Source organism: Centropristis striata, chromosome 4 (assembly GCF_030273125.1).
Source record: "Centropristis striata isolate RG_2023a ecotype Rhode Island chromosome 4, C.striata_1.0, whole genome shotgun sequence".
Classification (NCBI taxonomy): Eukaryota; Metazoa; Chordata; class Actinopteri; order Perciformes; family Serranidae; genus Centropristis; species Centropristis striata.
The window spans coordinates 18,449,358-18,472,396 of NC_081520.1; the positions used below are offsets into that span (position 1 = coordinate 18,449,358).

Here is a 23,039-nt window from a genome sequence, read left to right on the forward strand (position 1 = left end):
TTAATTCTAGTTTTCGTTATTTCGTTAGTTTTCGTTAACTATAATAACCTTGCTGTGGACACATAACGAGCAGAGTCCTTTTTGAAAATGGCTGTAAAAATATTGTTAAAAGACAATACCCAGGGAAAAATTTACCCAATTTAGCCCTGCCAGCTTGTTGGACATAATAGATAAAAAAGTAAAACAAAGCTGTGGTTTTTAAACTAAGAAAGTTATGTTGCAATGCTTAGCGGCAGTGCATAATTAATTAATTAATTATTATTATCAATGTTTAATATTATTTTATTTTATTGGTTCACTGGCTATTTAAAGATTGTAATGAGTACACATATAAACTTCAAAACCAACAAGACGATAAATACATGTCTTATATAAAGTCAAATGGAAAGTTCTACAGTAAATAATTGACAAATAAAAAAACATAAACTGTCCAAATAAAAAAAGTTTTAAAATGCGATCTTTTGTTTGGTTGTGGCGACGTCATCACTCGGCGCCCTTTCAGCGGGACCGTCGCGGCGTTTGAAACATCTACAGCTAAGAGCGGCATTGATTAAAAAAAGGGTATTTTACACAGTAATTAGCGTCTTTACTGTAATCTGACATGATCGATATGATCGAGAAGGAGGACCCGGTCATCAGCGAGGAGGAGGCGGCGCAGTACGACCGTCAGATCCGATTGTGGGGGCTCGATGCTCAGAAGAGGTGAGTTAGCTCCGTTAGCTCGTCAGGCTAACCCTATGGGCTAACCGGCTAGCGGAAGGTCTGAGTGGTTCACCCATAGAGATATATGAAAGGCTTTATGTTTATATTATTACTATGTTTATATAGAGCTCTATAAGAAAGGCTATATGTTTATATTATTATTATGTTTATATAGAGACCTATAAGAAAGGCTATATGTTTATATTATTATTATGTTTATATAGATATCTATAAGAAAGGCTATATGTTTATATTGGTATTATTATGTTTATATATCTATAAGAAAGGCTTTATGTTTGTATTATTATTATGATTATATAGAAATCTATAAGAAAGGCTTTATGTTTGTATTATTATTATGTTTATATAGATATCTATAGGAAAGGCTATATGTTTATATTATTATTATGTAACCTGGGACGGTTTTCATTAAAGGTTCAAAATATCATGTTTTCTGGGGCTGAGATCATTTGAAACCTAAATATTAGAGTATGTAGAGGAGAAATCATCAAGATTATCGATGATTGTGTAGGTTGTGATTTTTGTGTTCTCGATGTTAGAGGAATGTGTTATGTGTCCCCAGATGCTTAATCCAGCAGAGATAGATGAATAAGCAGTCGAGGTAGAGTCCCTTGACCAGGGATGGGCAACTTAAATGCTGCAGGGGGCCACAATTTTTCATGGCCACTACCACAGGGCCACATATAGGAGCGCGCACTTAACCAGATATGATGAAACTGCAATTTTAAATATGTTTACAGTGCAGTAACTTAACATATTTCATGCTTAAATGCATGTATAACAGTATAAATAGGAATACAAAAGGTTTGAAGCAAATAAAAAATAACCACTTACTGTGATTTCTTTTTTTTCAGTGCAAGAACAGCAGACCAACATTAATTGCAAGAAGTAATTTTGTGCATTTTTACACGGCACTTTTAAGATTTCATGCTCAAATGCATGTTGTACTGAGGGCCACTTCAAGTGAGGGTGCGGACCGTATGCGGCCCCCGGGCCTCCAGTTGCCCATGCCTGCCATAGCTATTTTACATTAATTTAGTTCATCAAGGCAGAGATGGCCCACCTCGGCCTTTGAGATACATGTGATTGTATTCTATTGCAATCACTCACCATGCAACTATTACACACCTGCTTACCCTGTAAATGTGTTTTTTTTTATTGGGATCATTTAATGTTTTTCCTTCATTAGAAAGTTCCCAAACCATAACTGAAACTGCAAACATTTTTTAGCTAAAACAGGTCCATATTTACTGAAGACCCCCAAAGTAATAGGGGACTAAAATCTTTAATTTTTCAGTTTATTTAGTACCGACATGGTTGTAAAATAAGTTTTGTTTGATCTACCTTTAAATAATGGTCACACAGCAAACCTTTAATGTAAACAAGAATGCAGGAAACATAGATGCATAGTAATTTGTTGCAAACGCAGCCCATACAGCACAAAATCACATTAGGAAGTTGTCAGATTTTCATTACATCACAGATATTCAGTTGGTATGTTTATTTCTGTATTTATTTCCCAGGTTGCGAGGGTCTCGTGTGCTCCTGGCAGGGTTAGGTGGTCTGGGGGCTGAAGTGGCCAAGAACTTAATCCTGGCTGGAGTTAAAGGTCTCACTCTGCTGGATCATGAAAAGGTAAATATACAAACCCAGGAGCTCTTTGACCTTTCTTCATTTGAGGTCACTGAGTGGACTTTGGCTCCAGTTTATATCTAGTAATCTCTGGTAATCTTGGTCTTTATGATCCATTCATAGCACATTGAAAAGCACTTCATGTCCACTAGATGGCGCCTTTGGCAAAGACATTTTTTTCACTTCCAGCAAGGAAACAAACTAATGCTATTTTACATTAGTTTTTAATCCTGGCAGAAGTTAAAATAAAACCTCCAGCATGCATGTCTTTGCTCTCTATGGTCCTTTGTAACTAAATGATTGTTTTTTAAATAATGGAAACAAAAGAAAATGTAAATTATCTTCAGCTAAATCACATCCAGAACAATCCTGTATCTTGTTGTTTGTGTTCTCCAGGTGTCGGAGGAGTCGTGTCGAGCTCAGTTCCTGGTCCCGGTGACGGCTCAGGGTCAGAACCGAGCACAGGCCTCTCTGGAGCGAGGCCAGAACCTCAACCCCATGGTGAAGGTCCACGCAGACCAGGACAGGATCGAAGACAAACCTGACGACTTCTTTCTGCAGTTTGATGCGGTGAGTGGAAATGAATGTGACTCAAGATGTTCCAGCAGAGACTGGGGATCTGTTCTAAAGCTCTATTCAAGGATGTTGAAGGGATAGGTTTGATTTTTTTTTTTTTTAAGTGGTGATGTTTGTGGTAATTATTCATAGTCAGTGTATGTTTAACTAGCATAGAAGCTAAACAATGTACTGCTGGGCAGCAGCTAAACATATTTTAGCAACCTAATAAAAGCTAAAAAGTTACTTTAATGTATGTTTGTTATTGATGTACCTCCTCCTTCACACTAATATGAGCACCCAGTCGTGATTTTGTCTCTTTCTAGTGATCCGGATCATTTGTCTCAGCTCACCAAGAAGAGCCGCTCTTTGGCTCCCAAATGGCTCTTCATTTTACCACTTATACCTTTTATAATTCAGCCAACTTTAGCGCTGTTTTGACTTGTGATTTGTATTTGAACACATATATCACTTAAATTTCCATAAATTGCTGTAGCCAATTACATTTACAGTTGTAAAATCCCTTGTTAACTCTCTAACTGGCTTGAAGAACCACTCTGCTACACAAAGCAGATAGAAAATCCCTATAAAAATCTAAAGCATAGAAATTAAAAAAGGACAGCTATTGACATTTTAATTTTATTTATTTAATCACACACACCTAACAAAACAAGTAAAGTAGTGAAAAAATAGAAATTAAATACAGCAATCAAGTAAATGTGCACAAAATCTGGACAAAAAAAAATGTTTTTGTTATAGATTAAAAGTAATAAGAAAATGAACAACATCATAAAAATAAATATAATACGATGTGCAAAACAGCTAGCCAGCAGCATCCAACAGCTTTATGTGTCTCTATGAACTAACACCATCATCTATCTAACTGTAACTTTTTATTCATTTTTTCAGGGCAGATTGGCATTGAGAAAGACCAATTATATATATTATATTATATTATATTATATTATATTATTTCCCCTCCCTGCTTGGTGGTATGATCCTTGTCAATCCTCACATGATTGTTTCACACAGCATGCAGGTGACACCTGTAGTCAGCGTCTGCAGCACCCACAGCATCTTTTCCTAACGAGAAAAGTAAAACAAAAAAAGAAAGAAGAAGTACTGCTCACTGACGGACGTGATCCGGCTCCCATCGTTCATTTAAAAGAGCCGACTCTTTGAAACGACTCGTTCGTGACTGACACATCACTAGTGGACAGTCGTGTATGACTCAGTCTGACCACTAGATGGCGCCTGTAGGCCACAACGTACAAGAGCTCCACTTGTTCTGCTCCGTCAGGCTCCAGGTCCAAATAGGGCTGGGCGATATGGACCAAAAGTCATATCCCGATATATTTAGGCTGAATATCGATATACGATATATATCCTAATATTTTAATTGGAAATGTTCAGTCAAAGTCAAATATGACATGTCACTAGTAGTTTTATTGAAACTGTTTATTTAAGTGAACATAAATACTGTATAACAACAGGAGTACCTTTTTTTTTTTTTTTTTTTTTTAAATATCAAAGCTCCATAAAGTGCACATTTAAATAAAAAAAATATCTTAAATAAAAATAGCCTATGAAAGAAAGAAATATATATATTTTTAACTATATCGATATATGTGATATGGTTTAATTCCATATCACATCTAAAAATATATCAATATATTTTTTATATGGGTCCAAAACACCTGCATGGTGTGCTGCTACATTATTAGCACTAGCTGAGCTTTATTCTCCAACAGCATTAGTAATGGTTACATTTTTATCTTGAATCAAATGTCTTTCTTACACCTGGTTTGTGATATAATCACCCTGTTGATGATATAACAGGCCTGGTTGAGCCTGTATGGTGCAGCAGTAGGTGGAGGAAGACACACTTTCATATCGTTTGAATCCAGGATGAAGATTTAGATTTCCTGTAGTTGTTCCTGTTTGGTGCTGTGTGGTTAAAATAACGACATTAATGTAACAATGTCCTAACAAATGTTATGATCTATTTTTTGATTGTTAAGCCTGCAGATAGTTTGAAGACTCATGAATAAATTGATGATTGTTTTATTTGCAGCTCCATCTCTGTGTCTAATTGTATTTGAACACCATCGGAAGAATAACAGATTTTTTCCTCCTCTTGTGTCTGAATTGTCGGCAGTTTTTCTCCCTCTGGGGGTGCTAAGTGAGGGTGAGGAGGAGGAGGAGGAGGAGGAGGAGGAGGAGGAGGTACAGGAGGACAGAGGAGTAGGACGGATGAGATGGATGTTAGTAGGACAGAGGGAGGGAGGAGGAGAGTTTAAAAAGCTTCAGTTAAAATGAAAAAAAGAAAACAGAAGAGGGGGCTCTCTGTCTGTCTGTCTTTCTGTCTGTCTGTCTGCCCGTCTGTCTGTCTTTCTGTCTGTCTGTCTGTCTGCCTGCCTGTTGTAGACCACTTATCACTCCCAGGACTATATGTGTGTGTGTGTGTGTGTGTGTGTGTGTGTGTGTGTCTCAGTGTGAAGATGGAGGGTGATTACAGTGTTTGGAGGTAGTCACAGTTTTGAGATCAGAGACCTGATTATTAGGTACAATAGGAAAACACACAGTGTCCATCTGGACGTGTGCAGAGATCAGCTGACTGGCTACTGATACTCTGTCGCTCTCTTTGCATGTTTAAGTTTAGTTTTTGCTCCATTTGTGTATGAAAATCAATACTTGCTTTTAAAACGATGTGTGTCCTTTTACGTTGGCGTGGATGTGAAGTGATATATCGATGAGAGGACGACTTGGCTCAGAGTCAAACGGTCCATGTAGGTCTGTCTGCAGTTTCACATTCCGACATGATAAGTCTGCATTTAGACTTCTTCTTTAATCGAGTTATGCTTAAAAATCGACATTGGCGTCTAATAGGACTTCTGTCCTTGTTCCAGTTTACATGCAACTGAGAAAATCTAATAACTGACGGGAACGTGTCCTCCTCCTCAACACTGGGTGGACATATGCGTCGTTTCAGCAGGTTAATATGGCGCCCTTTCTGTTGACCTCAGTTCAACACTTTGTGCCGTCACTACTGGCCGGCGACCGGCTTTCTTGAATGTTTTTGTTCCGGGGTCATACTCCAGCGTGGGGGGTGGAGCATGCGTTGTCTTGTCATACATGCTGGTGAAAATCCTTTTCCAATCACATTATCTGGGCGTCCTAATCAGAGTTGGAGAACTGCGACATCAGTCTGACTAACACGTTTACATGCACTTCAGTTATAGTCAGATTAAGGCAATAATTTGTTTTTTCAAGTGTCATGTAAACGTACTGACTTTCAGCAGACACAGGGACGGTGGAGAGGTCATAATGATCTTGAGTCCACACTGAAAACGTTAATGGCCATTAAATACATGAATTTTCTTTCTCAATATCTCACTCTTGCTCGTATCTGATGGTCATGTTGAAATTGGGACACTTGATAAATGTTGAGGTCAGACTTTTTCTTTTAATACTTTATTTTTTTGTAAATATGCCGGATTATAGCAAAGCTGCTAGTTTGCATCCGTAGTCCCTAAAAAAAAAAAAAAAATACAGCTAAATAATAAAAGACAGCAAGTACATAGGTAAGATACAAATAGAGGAGACAACAACCACACAATACAACACATACCAGAACCCAGACAGGATATAACGATGCAATAAAAAGTAATGTTCAAGTCGTCTCAAGACCAGTTAGTGGTCACACTTTTGATGTGATTTGAACTGTTTGGTGACTCTGGTGCTGCCTCTGGTCTACTTGCTGCTCTGTGGGACTCAGTGCTGAAGCATCAGTCTTATCAGAGAGCTGAGGGTGTTTTAGGGTGTGCTGGACTGAGTGTGTAGGATAAGGTGGACCCAGCCCACTGCTCACTTGTTTACAGTCAGACACTGGCCCACCCTGGCTTCACTGCTGCACACTCTGTCCTTCTTTGGTGTATTATTTTTTTCGGGGAGAACTTTTGCCAAACGCTGCTGTGGCTGCAGCTGTTAAGTTACTGATGGGTTTGTTTTTACAGCCAGTCTTCAGAAGTTTGTTCTGTCTCTCCCTCAGGGATTAAAAGCAAGACAACAATATTGGTTTAGTGTTATAGTCATAGGAATCAGTGAGAACAAAAACAAAAGAGGAGAAAGGGCTCGATAGAGTTCAGTTTCATATATTCCCATTTGAATCAATTAAATGTGCCAGAAGGTGGAGGAGTCTTTCAGCAAATATGTGAACAGTATTATACAGGAAAATATGCGATAATGTTGTTTTGGGCTGGGTGATGTGAAGACCTATATCATCAAAACTATATAAAAATGTCTTTCATCTATATTTTTCTATAAGGTTTCCATTGCAATGTAGAAAAAACAGTGGCAGGACTGCATCAAGGGAAAATAAAGTTATTTTGGTGTTAAATTCTGATCCTTTGTTAACATGGAGTATACAACAACAAGTACTTTCATTATCAATAAATATGCTGATTATTTTCTTGATTAGTCAATGAATTGTTAAGGCTCCATTCCAGCTTCTCAAAGACCAAGGTTGCTATGATATAAAACATGGAGAAGAGTGGCACACACGGCACGAAAACATCAACAATGAATCGATTATTGAAATAGTTGCCGTTATCATACTGGTGATGCTGGTTACTGACTTCCTGTGTTGTTGTTGTTGTGTGTCCCTCAGGTGTGTCTGACAGGTTGCTCCAGAGACCTGATGGTGCGGGTCGACCAGCTCTGTTCTCAGAACAACATCAAGGTCTTCTGTGGTGACGTGTACGGTTACTATGGTTACATGTTCTGCAACCTCGGACAGGAGCACAACTACGTGGAGTAGGTAACCTTTTTGTGAGCTTTGCATCTAATTTAATAGTGACTGTTGTTGATGGAGGATCTCTTTCTCTTCTTCACTCTCGTTTTAGGGAGAAACCAAAACTGGTGAAACCGACTGGGAATACTGGAGACGGTCCAGAGGCGAAGAAGGCCAAAGTCGACCCCAACGAGACCACCATGGTGAAGAAGGTAAATGACTGCATCATGAATCTCACATAAATCTAAATAAATGGCTTTCCATATTTAAACCACCACCAGATAATTCTTTATTGATCTTAACCCTTAAGAGAACACTCATTGAAATACTTGCAAATTCCAAATTTCAACCCTAGAGAATATTGGAGGATATTACATACAGCAAGAATGGAACATACGGACCCGGGGGAGGGGGTAATATTTTGAGAAAAAAGTTTACAAGATTAAGGTGGTAAATCTACGAGAAAAAAAATGTGCAGATTTATGAGAATTAAAGTGGTGGATCTGCAAGAAAAAAATTGCTTTTTCCCCACTTTTTTAAAACGTAAATCTGCTACTTTTTTCGAGCAGATTTGCCACTTTAAATCCCTTAAATCTGCAAAAAAAATTTCTTGTAGATTTGGCACTTTAATCTAGTTAATTTGCAACTTTTTTCTCAAAATATATTATATATATATATATATATATTAATACACTTCTCATCACCTCCTATTGACATTACTTTTTAAAAATCTCCAACCAATCAGACGTCCAGTTTCTGCACCCTGAAGGAGGCTCTGGAGGTGGACTGGACCACAGAGAAGGCCAAAGCCGGGATGAAGAGAACACCAGTGGACTACTTCCTGCTTCAAGGTACGTATGTAAAGTTTTAGTGGTAACAAATTCTATTTTATTTTCTGTGATTTATGTCATTTTAGCCTCGCAGTGTTTGTCTTTTGTCAGATTCAGAAACAAACTATCTGATGTTTGAACACTTGGTTGTGCTGCTGGATGCTTTATTATTTGCATTTCAAATGTTTTTATTGTGAAGCATCTCACAAATATGATGTCAAAAATAAATTGAAATTGAAGAAGAAAACAAAACAAAAAGTTAAAATATACTTAATATAAAAATACATCTTTGAATAACAATAATTATCTTAAATGATTATATAATCATTTTTCTGTTTAATTTTTACTTAAGTTATTATATATTTACTTTTCAGTAATATATTGCTGTTTTTGAAATCCATATTTAATCGTAACAATTACAAAGAATTAAGCGTTTTTGAAGAATTTTAATCTTTAGAAAGTAATTTGTATTTTTTTAAGTTTTATTAAGGAATTAACCTTTTGATAATGAAATTGATATCAACTATTAGTTAAAAAGAGTCACATGAGGTCTTCAGACGTTTTTGTGTAGGAGGCAGGACACAAACAGAATTTCCACTCAAATTTAACAGAAGAATCCCAAAAGGTCTAAAAAAGAATAGAAATTTGAAACTGAAAATGCGTAGGAACCCGCAGCGAAATTGAAACACGCACCCTGAGAATGCAAAGTCACTAATAAGCTGTTATTATTGCACGTGTACGGAAAAACATATGTCCATAAAGTTTGTTAAATGTCACTGTAGAGAGAGTGGCCAACTATTGAAGGTGGGGTTTAAATAAACAATAAATCTGGATTTTGTAAAATTCAATCGGCAGTTAAAGAAGAATATTGTCACACAGAGATGCACATGAATAATTTCTTACAATCTGTGAAACGTTGAGGAACAATCAGCCCAAAGGAACTCTTTGACCCTTTCAGTAAATCTTAAATGAACCTTCAATCAGTTAATTCACTGTTCAGTAAAACAGAGGTGAAGCCTTTGTGCATTTAAAACAATTTTTAATTTACCCAGCAAATAAAAATGTGTGATGAAGTCCTTAAAGCTGCATAAATAGACAATGTTAATAGGTTACTTCAGCAGACACAGTTGCATTTTTCTCCCATTTTTATATTCACTTATTAAAAAGAAGAGCAGGAACTCTCACTTTGTGATGTAGAGTAATAAGACCAGTGACTTTATTCATTTAAAAAAACAAACATATTCTGCTGAGAAATGTTGAACAAGGTGTCAGCAACAACATCAATATATGTAATAATGATAATAATTTGAAGTGCATTTCAGAACAAAAGCAAACATCGTGAGAAAAGATTTCACTCTTAGTGCATAGGCTAAATATATAATATTAATATTATTTTTAAATAATAATATACAATAAAAATAGAATAAATAAATAAACAAATAATTTAAAAAATTTAAATAATATCAAATAAAACATAGAAAATAATGATAATAGGCCTAGATGGGATTTGATTCCGATAGGCCTTTAAAATATTTTTTGTAAAGGAACTTTTTGACCCTTTGAGTAAATCTTAAAAGTACCTTCCTGTTTTTCATGTTATTTGTGGTGTCTGATGACCTTTTCTTAAGACTTGTTTTTGTCTCTCGTGTCACCTGGCCCCGCACACGACTCGATAGTTTCCATCACAGGCTGTCCATGGCCAGTCATGTGCACTGAGCGTAGAATAGAGAACAGCCCGACTCCTACACCGCATGACTACAACCATGTTGGAGCAGGAAATTATGAAAATTATTCTGCGCATAAATCTAGTAAAAGATCAAACCTTCTATAACTTTGGCGCCAATGGAACAATAGAACAGAAATAGAAATACTTTATTCATCCCCGCAGGGAAATTGTGTTCGTCACAGCAGCTCCCGAACGACAAATCAGACATAAACGGCAACTTTAACACTATACACTTTAAAATTTAACACTATATACATTGGGTATAAATAACAGTTAAATAAAACAGGTGACAGTAAAATAAAAGCCAAGTAACCTTAAACTAAAAAAACAATTAACTGCTAAATAAATAAAAAAAGAAAGCAAGAAAATCAGTGCGAGCAATATATAAATCTAAAACCTTCTAAGATAGTTTGTGTTCATGGGAGACTGAACAGAGCAGAGACACTGATTGTTTAAAGTTCAGTATGCATGTGAGGGAATTGTACTTATTTATTGCACAATCAAGATTGGAAGCTATTGGATCTGATTTGGAGTTTCTGATATTTATTTATTTGTATTTATATTATACACAATGTGGTTCTCGGTGCAAATAGACTCGATAATTTATATCCAGAAACATCAGATATCATAGTAAAACACTGACAGGGAACATTATGACTATACTATGCTATACTACATTATGATTATGACTATTGTGTTTTACAATTATTGCTTCCCATGATTATAAAAACATAACATAAAAAAGGGAAATGAAATGATTATGTTAGCGCATTGATTCTCCCGTTTTGTCCCAAAAAAAAATAAAGAAAAAATCAAACATTTTCATTAAATTACTGACTGTGAATATGTTAAATATACCAAATATTTATATATTTATCATTATTAATTTCTTTCCAGTTGTGTTATTTAAAGTTAAAGAAAATCCGGAGTTGTAAAGTAGGGCTGGGCGATATATCGATATAAAAAAATATATGGATATATTTTTAAATGTGATATGGAATTAGACCATATTGCATATATCGATATAGTTTAAAAAAATATATTTCTATATATACAAACGCTGCACCTACTAGGGTTTGTCATATTTAGTTCTTTTGTAATCTTTGTAATTTAGTCCTATTTTATTTCATAGGCTTTTTTTATTTAAGATATTTTTTATTTAAATATGCACTTTATGGAGCTTTTTTTATTTTTATTTTTTTAAAGGTTCTCCTGTTGTTATACAGCATTTATGTTCACTTAAATAAACAGTTTTAAAACTACTTGTGACATGTTATATTTGACTTTGATTTGGATGTGACTTTTGGTCCATATCGCCCAGCCCTATTATAAAGACAAGGTTTTTCATTAATTTAATTTAATTTAATGAATGCATGATGTTTCCAAAGTCAATAAGTTATTGTGTTAAATAATTGGGACCAAACATAATCCTGATTCTGACTCTATCGTGATCTAGCAGCTAGATGGAAACATTTTACTGCACAATGAGTACTTTTACTTCATACTTGAAATACTTTTTGCTGAAACATACTTTTACTTGAATAAGGTTTTAAATGCAGGACTTTTACTAGTCGTGGAGTATTTTCAGAGTGTGGTTTTAGAGCTTTCTCTGATGATCTGAAGAGTTCTTCGTCTCCTGTCTGGTTGATTTCAGCTGTTGTGACCTTTCAGTCTAATAACTGTAGCTTGGTCTTCAGGCTGATTTCTGAGTGGAAACAGTGGTTGTTTTTTATTGAGTTAATGTGAGACAGGAGGCTGTGTTCTTATTCCTCCACTGTTTCTATAATTGGAGCCAGCGGTTGTTGTTTTGGGCGACAGATGAGGAAGTGGCTCTTCCTCTGTTACAACTGCTTCCTGTCTGACTAGGAACAGTCGGGTGATCTAAAAGCTGCTGCTGTCATTAGTATCTCTCATCTTTATATTCCCTTTCTCATGCATAAGCAGCCTGACAATGTCTGCATGAATATTTAATATATGGAATATATCAATCAGAGATACTTATGATGATAAATTATTATAAAGCCACCTACAAATTAGTCCAAACATACATAAACAATATGGACATACTAATAATTGTATACAGTTAGATACAACAAGGCAATAACAGATGTTAGTGATTTACAGAACATAAAAGGACACGCATATAATGTTGAGAATAAAATTACTAGTTATGACTAAATAATAAAAAAATGGCTAAACTGAAAATAAATAAGGTGGACAGGAAAAGATGTAAGGAAAGGAGTACAACATTTTAAAAATACTATGCAGAATGATCTGTTTGGGTTTGCAAACATTTAATTATTAGATAGATATCAGGGTATTTGGTCAAAAATATAGTGATTCTCTCTAGGGCTGGGCGATATATCGATATAAAAATATATCAATATATGTTTAAATGTGATATGGAATTAGACCATATCGCATATATATCGATATAGTTCAATGTTTTTTTTTCTTTCTATATAAATGCTGCCCTTACTAGGGTTTGTCATATTTAGTTCTTTTGTAATGTTCGGGGTTTTTTTTTCATATAAATATCAATATTTCTGGCCATATGATGCTCTAATATGTATTAACAGACCACAATTGACCCATTTTAAGCATTTTAAAATTTGACCATTTTCGACAAAAATAGATATACTATTAGTATGAGGGTTTTTTCAAGGGAGTCATTTTTGGACATCCCATAATGTGGGGATTTGTTGCTATTTTTGACAAATAGTCCTGGGACCCGTGAGTCCTGGGAAGTATAGAGTAGTGTTTTTCAGCTACTTTCTGACAAACTATGCCACCATTGGCCTATTTTATTTCATAGGCTATGTGCACTTTATGGAGCTTTGATTTCTTTTTTTAAAAAAAGGTACTCCTGTTGTTATACAGTATTTATGTTCACTTAAATAAACGGTTTCAATAAAACTACTTGTGACATGTCATATTTGACTTTGACTGAACATTTGCTCTCACTTTGAGATAAAAATATCAGGATATATATCGTATATCAATATTCTGCCTAAATATATCAGGATATGTCACTTTGGTCCATATCGCCCAGCCCTAACTCTCTCACTAAACGCTGTAAAGATGTTGCATTAATAGCGCCTCAATTATAAAAAAGTTGGGACACTGTGAAAAACTGTGAATGCAAGTAAAACCTTTACAGCCTCACAAAGACAAGATCTCTAATGCTCAAACTGAGAAACGTTTGTTTTTTGTAAATATATAAACTTATTCTAAATTAGAAAATAAAATAAATTATTCTGTTTTTATTCATGTTTTTACACAGTGTCCCAACTTTTATTATGGATTCAGGGATGATATGGAAAAAAATATTGTCAGTTCAATTTAAAGGGCCTCGACTTTATTCCGAAGATTTATTTCGTATCACTCATACATGTGTAGGTTATTCGAGATACGATAATTGTTCCATTTGTGTGCAGATTATTATAGTCTATTATGAAATTCTGTTTGATTTCCTGCCTGGCACAGATCTGACTGTGATGCCGTTCGTGCCAGTCTTTAACTCTTTTGCGAACAAAAGTTTCACTGATTAAAGGGCAGAGCTGAGGTGCAAAAGTGATTCATTGCCACTGCGTGTGTGTGTGTGTGTGCTACGCTGGTGGAAATGGCCGTGGGAGGACTTCCTCATGAGGTTTTAAGTTAATGGACGAACAGGAAACATGGGGGCGAGGTGTTGATGTGTGTGGCACAGCTGGAGACGTCGGTTATTTGAGATATTGTTCATGACCATATAAGTGCACGCTTGTGATTTTTCATATCTGAATCAGTTCTGCAGGCGACTCTTAGACACCTAATCGGCTGCAGAAAGAATAATATTTCCTTACTCAACATGTGTGGGTGTGTGTGTGAGCCTCTGCAGGCTCTTAATTTGATGTGGGGAAACGTAGGCCTAATCGGATGAAATGGTTGATGGTGCAACCACATACAGATCTTATCCTGCTTCAGAGATGAGATGTTGTCTTTCCATAAGATGATAATTCACTGTGGAAGTGTCTAGAAAGTGTGATGAAATTATAAATGGCAATTCCAGCAATAGATTAAATGGAAAATATTGCTTTAGAAAAATGGTTTAAACTTGTTTCCGGCCTCTCAACCGTTGTTTATTTCTGTTTCCCCTTTCCCTTCGTCTCCACAGTTCTGTTGAAGTTTCGTACCGATAAAGGTCGGGACCCGGACCCCCAGGCCTTCCCAGAGGACAGTCAGCTCCTGAGGCAGATCCGAGACGACGTCCTGGAGGCCTTGGCAGTGAGCAGCGACCTCCTGAACGACGACTTCATCAGGTACAAAGCGTCTTCACCTGTAATCTGACTTTCATTTTGTCACAAGGGGGAAATAATTTATGATGTCATAAACAGCACAAGAAACTCACAACGACTCACAAAATGTCTTCAGTGGGAAATCCAGTGGAAAACGAAAACAGAACAGAACATACAGAACATGCATATTGCGCCACCGGTGTTGCTGTTTCTTCGCTCACCATTTTTGAATCTCCGTGCGCAATGCTTTATGGGTTATGTTATGATATACTGATAGATATCTTTTACACCTGCAAATCACCACACGACAGGAATAACTGTGATAGTGTCTTTGTTTCCTGGCCTAAATACCAGTTTCAGATTTTATCTTATTGCAATTCAAGAAAACCTGGAGTTTGTTTATTTCTAATCATGAGCTCAATAATGCAGGTGAGGGGTTAAATGTTATTTTTCCCTAAAGTCTGTGGCCTAATCAGTTTCTTTTCCTGTTTGTCCTCAGTTACTGCTTCTCTGAGATGTCTCCAGTGTGCGCTGTCGTGGGAGGAGTTCTGGGTCAGGAAGTTGTCAAGGTAAGGAATCTTCTGCCCTTCTCCCAGTTTACATGCAAGTGAGAAAATCATGCGTCGTTAATATGGCGCCCTTTCTGTTGACCTCAGTTTGACACTTTGTGCCGTCGCTACTGACCGGCGACCGGCTAATGCGACCGTCTAATGTGACTGGCTAATGTGCAACTGGCTAATGTGCAACTGGCTAATGTGCAACCGGCTAATGTGACCGTCTAATGTGCGACCGGCTAATGTACAACTGGCTAATGCAACCGGCTAATGCACGAACAGGTAATGCGCGACCGGCTAATGCGACCGGCCAATATGGCACCGGCTAATGTGACACCGGCTAATGTGACACCGGCTAATGTGCGACCGGCTAATGTGCGACCGGGTAATGCAACCAGCTAATATGCGACACCGGCTAATGCGCGAACGGCTAATGCGCAACCGGCTAATATGCCACTGGCTATTGTGCGACCGGGTAATGCAACTGGCTAATATGCCACAGGCTAATGCGACACCGGCTAGTATGCGACCGGCTAATGCACGAGCGGCTAATTTGCCACCGGCTAATGCACGAACGACTAATGCGCGACCGGCTAATGCAACAGGCTAATGTGACCGGCTTTCTTGAATGTTTTTGTTCCGGGTCATACTCCAGTGCGGGGGTGGAGCATGCGTTGTCTTGTCATACATGCCGGCGAAAATCCTTTTCCAATCACATTATCTGGGTGTCCTAATCAGAGTTGGAGAACTGCAACATCAGTCTGACTAACACGTTTACATGCACTTCAGTTGTCCAGTTATAGTCAGATTAAGGCAATAATTTGTTTTTTTTCAAGTGTCATGTAAATGTACTGACTGTTATTCACTATGATGTAGTAAATGGAGTGTGTGTGTGTGTGTGTGTGGGGCAGTCAGCTGACAGGTGGCCACTCAGCTGGTATCTGGGTCACTTTGCACTGTGCAGAAGTGATTTTCTCTCTGACCACAGTGAACTCAGTGTGACGCTCTGGCAGCTGCCTCTCTTAAGGGGAAATAATTTATTATGTCATAAACAGCACAAGAAACTCACAAACGACTCACAAAATGTCTTTAGTGGGAAATCCAGTGGAAAACAGAACAGTTACATTTACACCAATTGCACAATAATATTCACTCAGAATATAGATTAGAACCCGACCAGTGTGGGATTTTTGGCCATATTAAGTTTTAAAAAAGAAATTGTCTTGGCCAGTATTCATAACATTATTGGAAAAAAATGCAAAAATCTATTAAATAATTGATAAATAAAAAAGAAAAATAGAAATAATGTGTGTGTGTGTGTATATATTAGTCCCATGTGTACTGAAGCAGGTTGAAGTAAAAACTGTGAACTTCTACTTAAAATTAAATCCTTGGAAATTAATAATCTAAATGCATCTAAAGATATATAACTGAATATATAAAGGCTGGGGGATATGGAGAAAATAAAACATCACAATCCTCTTAACGAGATGCATTGATCATGACACTGTGATGATATTGTTTATGTTGACATTGCTGCTTTCACAAAATGTTTACACAATGATATTTTTGATTCTCAACAATAATGTGATATATTTATATATAGATATATATAGATATATTGACTAAGCTTAAACAGTCCGGTAAGAAAATGAAATAATTGGATTGAAGTGCAGCATTTTAAACCAGGAAATAACAACACTTAATGATATTCGACAACACAATATCCAGTCTAGTTTTGATTCCTTCGAGCTAATCAGTGTGTTTTTTATTTTTAGAGTCAAAGGATCCATGAGTGCTTAAAGTTTTATGAAAATCCAGTCAAACATCAATCAAACCTTCATATGTGGTTTCTCTCTGAATTCCTAACTTAACAAGACCTTGAGGAATTCATAAATCCTTTCATCTCACTTTCAATAATCAATCATGTTTGTTTTCAGAGGAATTTCAGCAAAAATGACTCAAACAGTTATGAAGCAGACCTTTAGAGTCCCACATTATACAAAGTGAGATGTTTTTTATCATTAATATCAGGTAAAGGAACTGTCCACAAAATTAGAACAGTACGTACTTCTGTACGGTTGGTTTGTCACAACTAGAGCCGACTGTTAAAAGGTGAGAAAGTGCCATTACAGTACCACTTATTAGCTGTGTTTCCTTTAGGGGGAATAGTGTCCACCAGGAAAGTCTCAGGCCACGCCCTCTCAAATGTCCGCTCACTCTGCGTGTTTCCATTACAAAAAGGCCTCCAGAAGGATTTAGAGACTCTGGAGGTGACGTATGGTTTTCGATTGTTGCGTTATCGCTTAGCAACAGTTTCGACCGTGACGTCACATAAACGATGGATTAAAAACAGGAGACTCAACTGTGGCCATCCGTCGCTAACTGTGCACAACGTCAGCAGCTGATCATAAACAAAGCAGCATGGCTAATTATGCACAGAGTCTCCGCTGATCATAAACATAATGATTGTGAATTAACCGGCATCACTAACTGTGTACAGAGTGTCCGGTGCTTGTTGTAAACAAACAGAGATCACTAAGTGAACACCTCCTGCAGCAGCAGCACATACACACTGTACTGTTACAGAGCTAATTGTTAGCCTGTTAGACTGGATGCCAAGGGGTTAACATCCCCTCCGGCTCTGTGACTGCAGCTGGGAAAGACTGCTGCAGGAGGACTAGGCCGTTTCAACTCTTCTTCTTAACGAGCCGCGGGGGCCCACGGCTCGTTAAGAAGAGTAAGAACGAGTCTCCAAAAGTCTCCAAAAGTCTCCAATAACACCAGAAAAAGTCGCTGGATTTGTCGCCATTCACTTTTTCGAGAAATAATCGCTAAATATAGCAACAAAGTCGCTAAGTTGTCAACACTGCTTTGCCGGCTTTTACAAATGGCGCGTGTTGTTGTGGCGTCGAGTACTACGTCACATCCTGCTCAGCGTTCTATCCAATCAGTAACCAGGCTTTTTACAGGGGAGAAAAACGGCCCTGCTCTTCTACAGGGACAAAAAAAGTCCCGACAAAAGTCTGCTCCGGACGGCTCGTATTCAAATTAGGGGCGTTTAGGCGAGTGAGGCCGGCCTCATTCCAGGTATTGAGCTGTAGTGGAAACGCCTCATAGAGACAGGTGCTAAAACTGAGTGCTCAGACAGAAACTGTATACAAGTTTATTCAGATAGACAGTTTGAGAAAAATAATTTGTTTTTGTTTTTTGAACATTGAAGTTTGTAAACATGTGGTAGAAACCAAAAATTTCTAAAGTATGAAGCTGAGAATGAGCATTATGTCACCTTTAAATTACGGTGTAAGTTCATTAGTTTGTCTGATGGGACTCACAGACTCTGAATGGTAACTGAGGCTGTTGAGATTCATCTCACAGATAAAAACAGGATGATTATTTAATGCACACGTATAGAAAGAGAGAGGGAGAGGATGAGCCGTTTCTCCACTACATGACTTGAATAAGATTTCAGTGAGCTGATTAGAAACAATCTTTCTGAGCTTTGTGCCCGGTGACGTGAGTTTAATAGGAGTTCAGCTCAGGATAAGTGTGTGTTTGTGTGTGTGTTGTTAGAGGGACTGACATTATATTGGCACAAGGCCAACCTGCCGTCTCTATGATGATGATGAAACTCACTGCAACGAGCCCACTGAAGTCTGCCGGGTGAATCTGACTGATTTTACTCAGAACACTGAGCTCACCTTATGACTGAACTTTAAGCTGTGTGGGTCTGAAGGCTCCAACAAAACTGGAAATCTGCCATTGAAATGGTTCTTTCTGGTCTTAATACAATTTTAGCTGCCAGAATATTTTATGGTGTTCTCATTGGTACTTTATTACTATGTAAAACACCCTTTGTACAAAAAAGTTCGTAATCTCTTTAATTGAGGTTTTTATTTTTTACTTCAATTAACCTATGGCTAAGCCCCGCCCCCTCCACCCACTCTGACAAACGGTCAACATTGGGTGACAGGCGCTATGGCAACCATCACAGTAGGAGACATTCCACAGGAGGAAATTGATCATTTTTGGAGGACAAGCCTTTTTACCTTCTTTACCAAGAGAACCTCTCCGTTTGTTTGGTGCTACAGTATTGACATGAATCATTCAGCACAACATTGCTAACATTTGTTATCTCGGTTATTTACAGATAAGTTAATGAAGCTAAGCTCCAAAAGTTAACGTTAGTATAACTAGAGCCCTTTGGACAACAGCTAGCAATCATCACAATTCGTACGATTGCCAAAGAACAAAAAATAGCACATAACAGGCCAATGAACTCCCAGCAAACAAAGTGACATGATGTACAACGCAGCTAGAAGCTAACGTTAGCATAACGTTAGCGTAACGTTAGCGTACGTTAGCTTAACATTAGAAAGGGTTAGGCTAACATTAGCTAACTTTAGGGTAACATTAGAAAGGGTTAGGGACGTTAGAGATGTTAAAGATAACTTTAACTTGAATGGACTTGAATACTTGGTGGTGTATATGTCACAATATGACCTTAATAATTTATTTATTTTAAAGGTGTCTTTTGTATTTTCTCTCTGTTTTCCCTTCAGGCTCTCTCCCAACGAGACGCTCCGCACCGGAACTTCTTCTTCTTCGATGGTCGTAAAGGCAACGGCGTGGTCGACTACTTTGGACCAAATTAAAACGATTTTACACACAAATTCAAGTCTTCTTTCTTTTCCTCCGTTTGTTCCGTCAGATTATTTATATCAGTTGTTGCTCCACTAGTCATGAAATCAGTCTGTTGTTTAATTTTTGGGGGTATTTTTTTGGTCTCAAGTACACAGTGACATTTATTTTTTACATTTGCTAATAAAACATTGTTAAGTAAAATTGCCTCAGGTCTCTTAATTCATTAAACATTAACACTTGTGTTCTGTTGTGTCTGTGGACCAGAATTTGGTGATGACTATACCAAGCGTACTATTTATTGTCATAAAATTTTGCCATAATTGCTGCATTCAGGTTCTGCTGGGACAGTTTATAAGCTGGGAAAAGAGTACAAAATGTTTTGAAGTTCACTGTAAAAAAAATAAAATGTTTTTACGGTAAAAAAAACCAGCAGCTGTGGTTGCCAGAACTTTACCGTAATAAATACAGTGCAACTTTTTCTAATATTACGGTAAAATGATATCAGCACTGTTAAGATTGCCATTTTATTCCATATTTTTGCGTAAAAAATAAAACGTCTTTCCATCAAAAGAAATGCTCTTCTGCTATATAATTGACTAGAAAATACTTTATACATGCTGCATAAATTAAATATTACAGTATATTTCTGTTAGAGATATGATGTTTAGTACATTTAACAGTGAGGAAAAAGTATTTTTACAAAAAAAAAATGACAGTGATGCTTGTATATTACAGTATATTTTTGCTACAAACACAGTGCCAGTGTATTTTACAGTGGAGTAATTTTTTTTGTTTGTTTTTTTTTTTTATAAAAAAAATACTGTTTTGGCTGATTTATACATTTACAGTGTTTCATTGTTACTGAAACTGAATTAACCCATTTGTCATTTTACGGTCTTTTACTGTCATGGTTTAGCAGTTTTTCACCGTAAAATCTACAGACATTTTTTACAGTGTAGCCATGTTATGCTTCTACAGATACTTTTATCTGAAACTTTTTTGTGTAGAGTGACGAAGCGATGTGATAAAAGGTAATAAAGTCCACCGTCAAACGGATGGGGGGCAACAGTGAGACCAGTGTTTGATGTTGTTTTGATGCCTAACCCGAACCAAAGTGTTAATCATGTTTACATAATGTTTCGGTCGTCACAGTCACAGTGAGAACCAAGGTTATAATAGTTTTGGTTGTTTCATTAGTTTTAGTTTTAATTTCGTTGTGATGTTTTGTTTTTAAATTCAGTTAGTTTTAATGAGTTTTTAGAGCGAGTTTGCTAGTTTTAGTTAGTTTTTATTTTTGGGAAAATGCTTAGTTTTAGTTTAGTTTTTAATAGTGTTAGTTGTTTTGTAATGGGGTATTTGTTGGGTGCCAGATTCAATAAGGTCACAATAAATGTTTCCTTTATTTCCTTTGTCTGATCCATCTCAGCCCCAATAAGTTTATTAAGTCATAAAACCAGATAGATGAAATAGATTTCATATCAACCAAAAAGGTTTACGTATGAAAAAAGTTGACAAAGAAGAAAACAAAGGACATTTTCACTATAATTTTAGTTAGTTTTGTAACCACAAAATACAGTTTCAGTTACTTATCTTTTTTTTTTTTAAACTCATTTTTATTTTTATTTCAGGTAATGAAAATGTTTTTTAGATTCTAGTTTCGTTATTTATAATATCCTTGGTGAGAATGGGTTGCAGCAGTTCAGAAACATTCACATTTATCATATCTGTGGTTTACAGGAACCAAAAATTGGCGACTGGGTTGACCCTTTAAGACATCGAAGTCACACAATAACACAAACAAACTAATAAATCAAGGCAGTGATAGAACAGCAGCTCCTGTAGGGTTCTGCTGGGTAATATTAGGAGTCTGGTGGCTTAAAATAGAGCAAAGATAACTGCTTTAGTTCCCTGTCATAAAGGGCTTTCTGATGGAAAGGTAAAGAGCAGAACATACTGGATAATTCAACCTCACTTTAAAGAATCAAAACTAAATACATTTAAATGGAAATTTGAGATCAATACTTAAGTACATGAAGTTTTGGGGTTTTTGTAGTTAACCCTTTATCAGACAAAGAACTATATTTGGAAACTTCAGGTAATATTTCGAGAAAAAAGTTGCAATTTTACTAGATTAAAGTGGCAAATCTACAAGAAAAAAAGTTGCAGATTTAAGAGATTTCAAGTGGCAAATCTGCGCGAAAAAGGTCGCAGATTTACGGGAAAAAAGTGAAAAAAAAAGCAACTTTTTTCTCCCAGATTCACCACTTTAACCCTTAACAGGACACTCATTGAAATACTTGCAAATTCCAAATTTCAACCCTAGAGAATATTGGAGGATATTACATACAGCCAGAATGTGTAAAAAAAACAAAAAAAACATACAAAAATATTTTGAGAAAAAAGTTTATGAGATTAAAGTGGCAAATCTACGAGAAAAAATGTGCAGATTTATGAGATTTAAAGTGGTGAATCTGGGAGAAAAGAAGTTGCTTTTCCCCACTTTAAATCTCTTAAATCTACAACTTTTTTTCTTGTAGATTTACCACTTTAATCTCGTAAATTTGCAACTTTTTTCTTGAACTATTACCTGAAGTTACCACATATAGTTCTTTGCCTGATAAAGGGTTAAATCAAACTTGTTGAGAATCTCAGTTGCAATGCAATAAATCAGTGTGTTGATTAGCATACAGTCAGTATGTGACTCTAGAGAGTAAATACAGTAGATGGTCATAAGATACAGAGTGTTTGCGGTAATAACCTCTCATCACCTGGCATGTGACTGCCCAAACCAAACATGGCTGTTTCAGTGACAACGCACTATTTAAATGAGCCTCGGGACAAACTCCAAGCATTTCCTGTCGTCTTCCTCCCAAATAAGGCAACAGAGAGAGCAGCAGGGCTTCACAGGGGAAACCCAGCGTGTGGTCCCGTGTCTGACCTCAGCCCCTGGGAGCGCCGCTGGTTCAACCTGTTGGACCAGATAAACCTGTGAAACCTGAACTGTGGGGACGTGTCTCACTGTAGATGGAAAAAATGAGACTTAATTTGATGCAGCTCAACCTCTGCACGTGTGTATGGCTGTATGCTGTCAACATGTGAGTCATTCTGCTTGAGTTTACAGTCTTAATAACACATTATGTTACATGCTTTTTAAATGTAAAAATGTCATATGAATTCTAACCAGTGATACACTATAAATATCTCCTCCTCAACCTCATGTCCATAAATGCAAATGCAATGTTAAAAGTTTGTTTTAGTGAAGAACCGTTTTTATTTAGCATAAAGATGCAACATAACATACAAATAAAG

The 23,039-nt window shown here is 36.8% G+C and overlaps 1 protein-coding gene across 1 annotated transcript; it reads left to right on the plus strand.

The window, feature by feature from the left end:
- The first annotated feature begins 498 nt into the window (after nt 1-498).
- Nucleotides 499-19,931, plus strand: sae1 (SUMO1 activating enzyme subunit 1). Its single transcript, XM_059332077.1, has 9 exons — nt 499-702; nt 2,247-2,358; nt 2,752-2,925; nt 7,580-7,725; nt 7,815-7,914; nt 8,448-8,553; nt 14,412-14,556; nt 15,032-15,101; nt 19,649-19,931. Exons 1-9 carry the CDS (start codon nt 602-604, stop codon nt 19,739-19,741), a joined length of 1,047 nt encoding a protein of 348 aa, XP_059188060.1. The 5' UTR covers nt 499-601; the 3' UTR covers nt 19,742-19,931.
- Nucleotides 19,932-23,039: the final 3,108 nt, after the last annotated feature.

Coding starts and splice junctions, on each gene's coding strand:
- sae1 (XM_059332077.1), top strand. CDS start 602: ATGATCGATATGATCGAGAAGGAGGACCCGGTCATCAGCGAGGAGGAG. Junction 2,359..2,751: donor CTCTGCTGGATCATGAAAAG/GTAAATATACAA, acceptor TGTGTTCTCCAG/GTGTCGGAGGAGTCGTGTCG. Junction 7,915..8,447: donor AGACCACCATGGTGAAGAAG/GTAAATGACTGC, acceptor CCAACCAATCAG/ACGTCCAGTTTCTGCACCCT.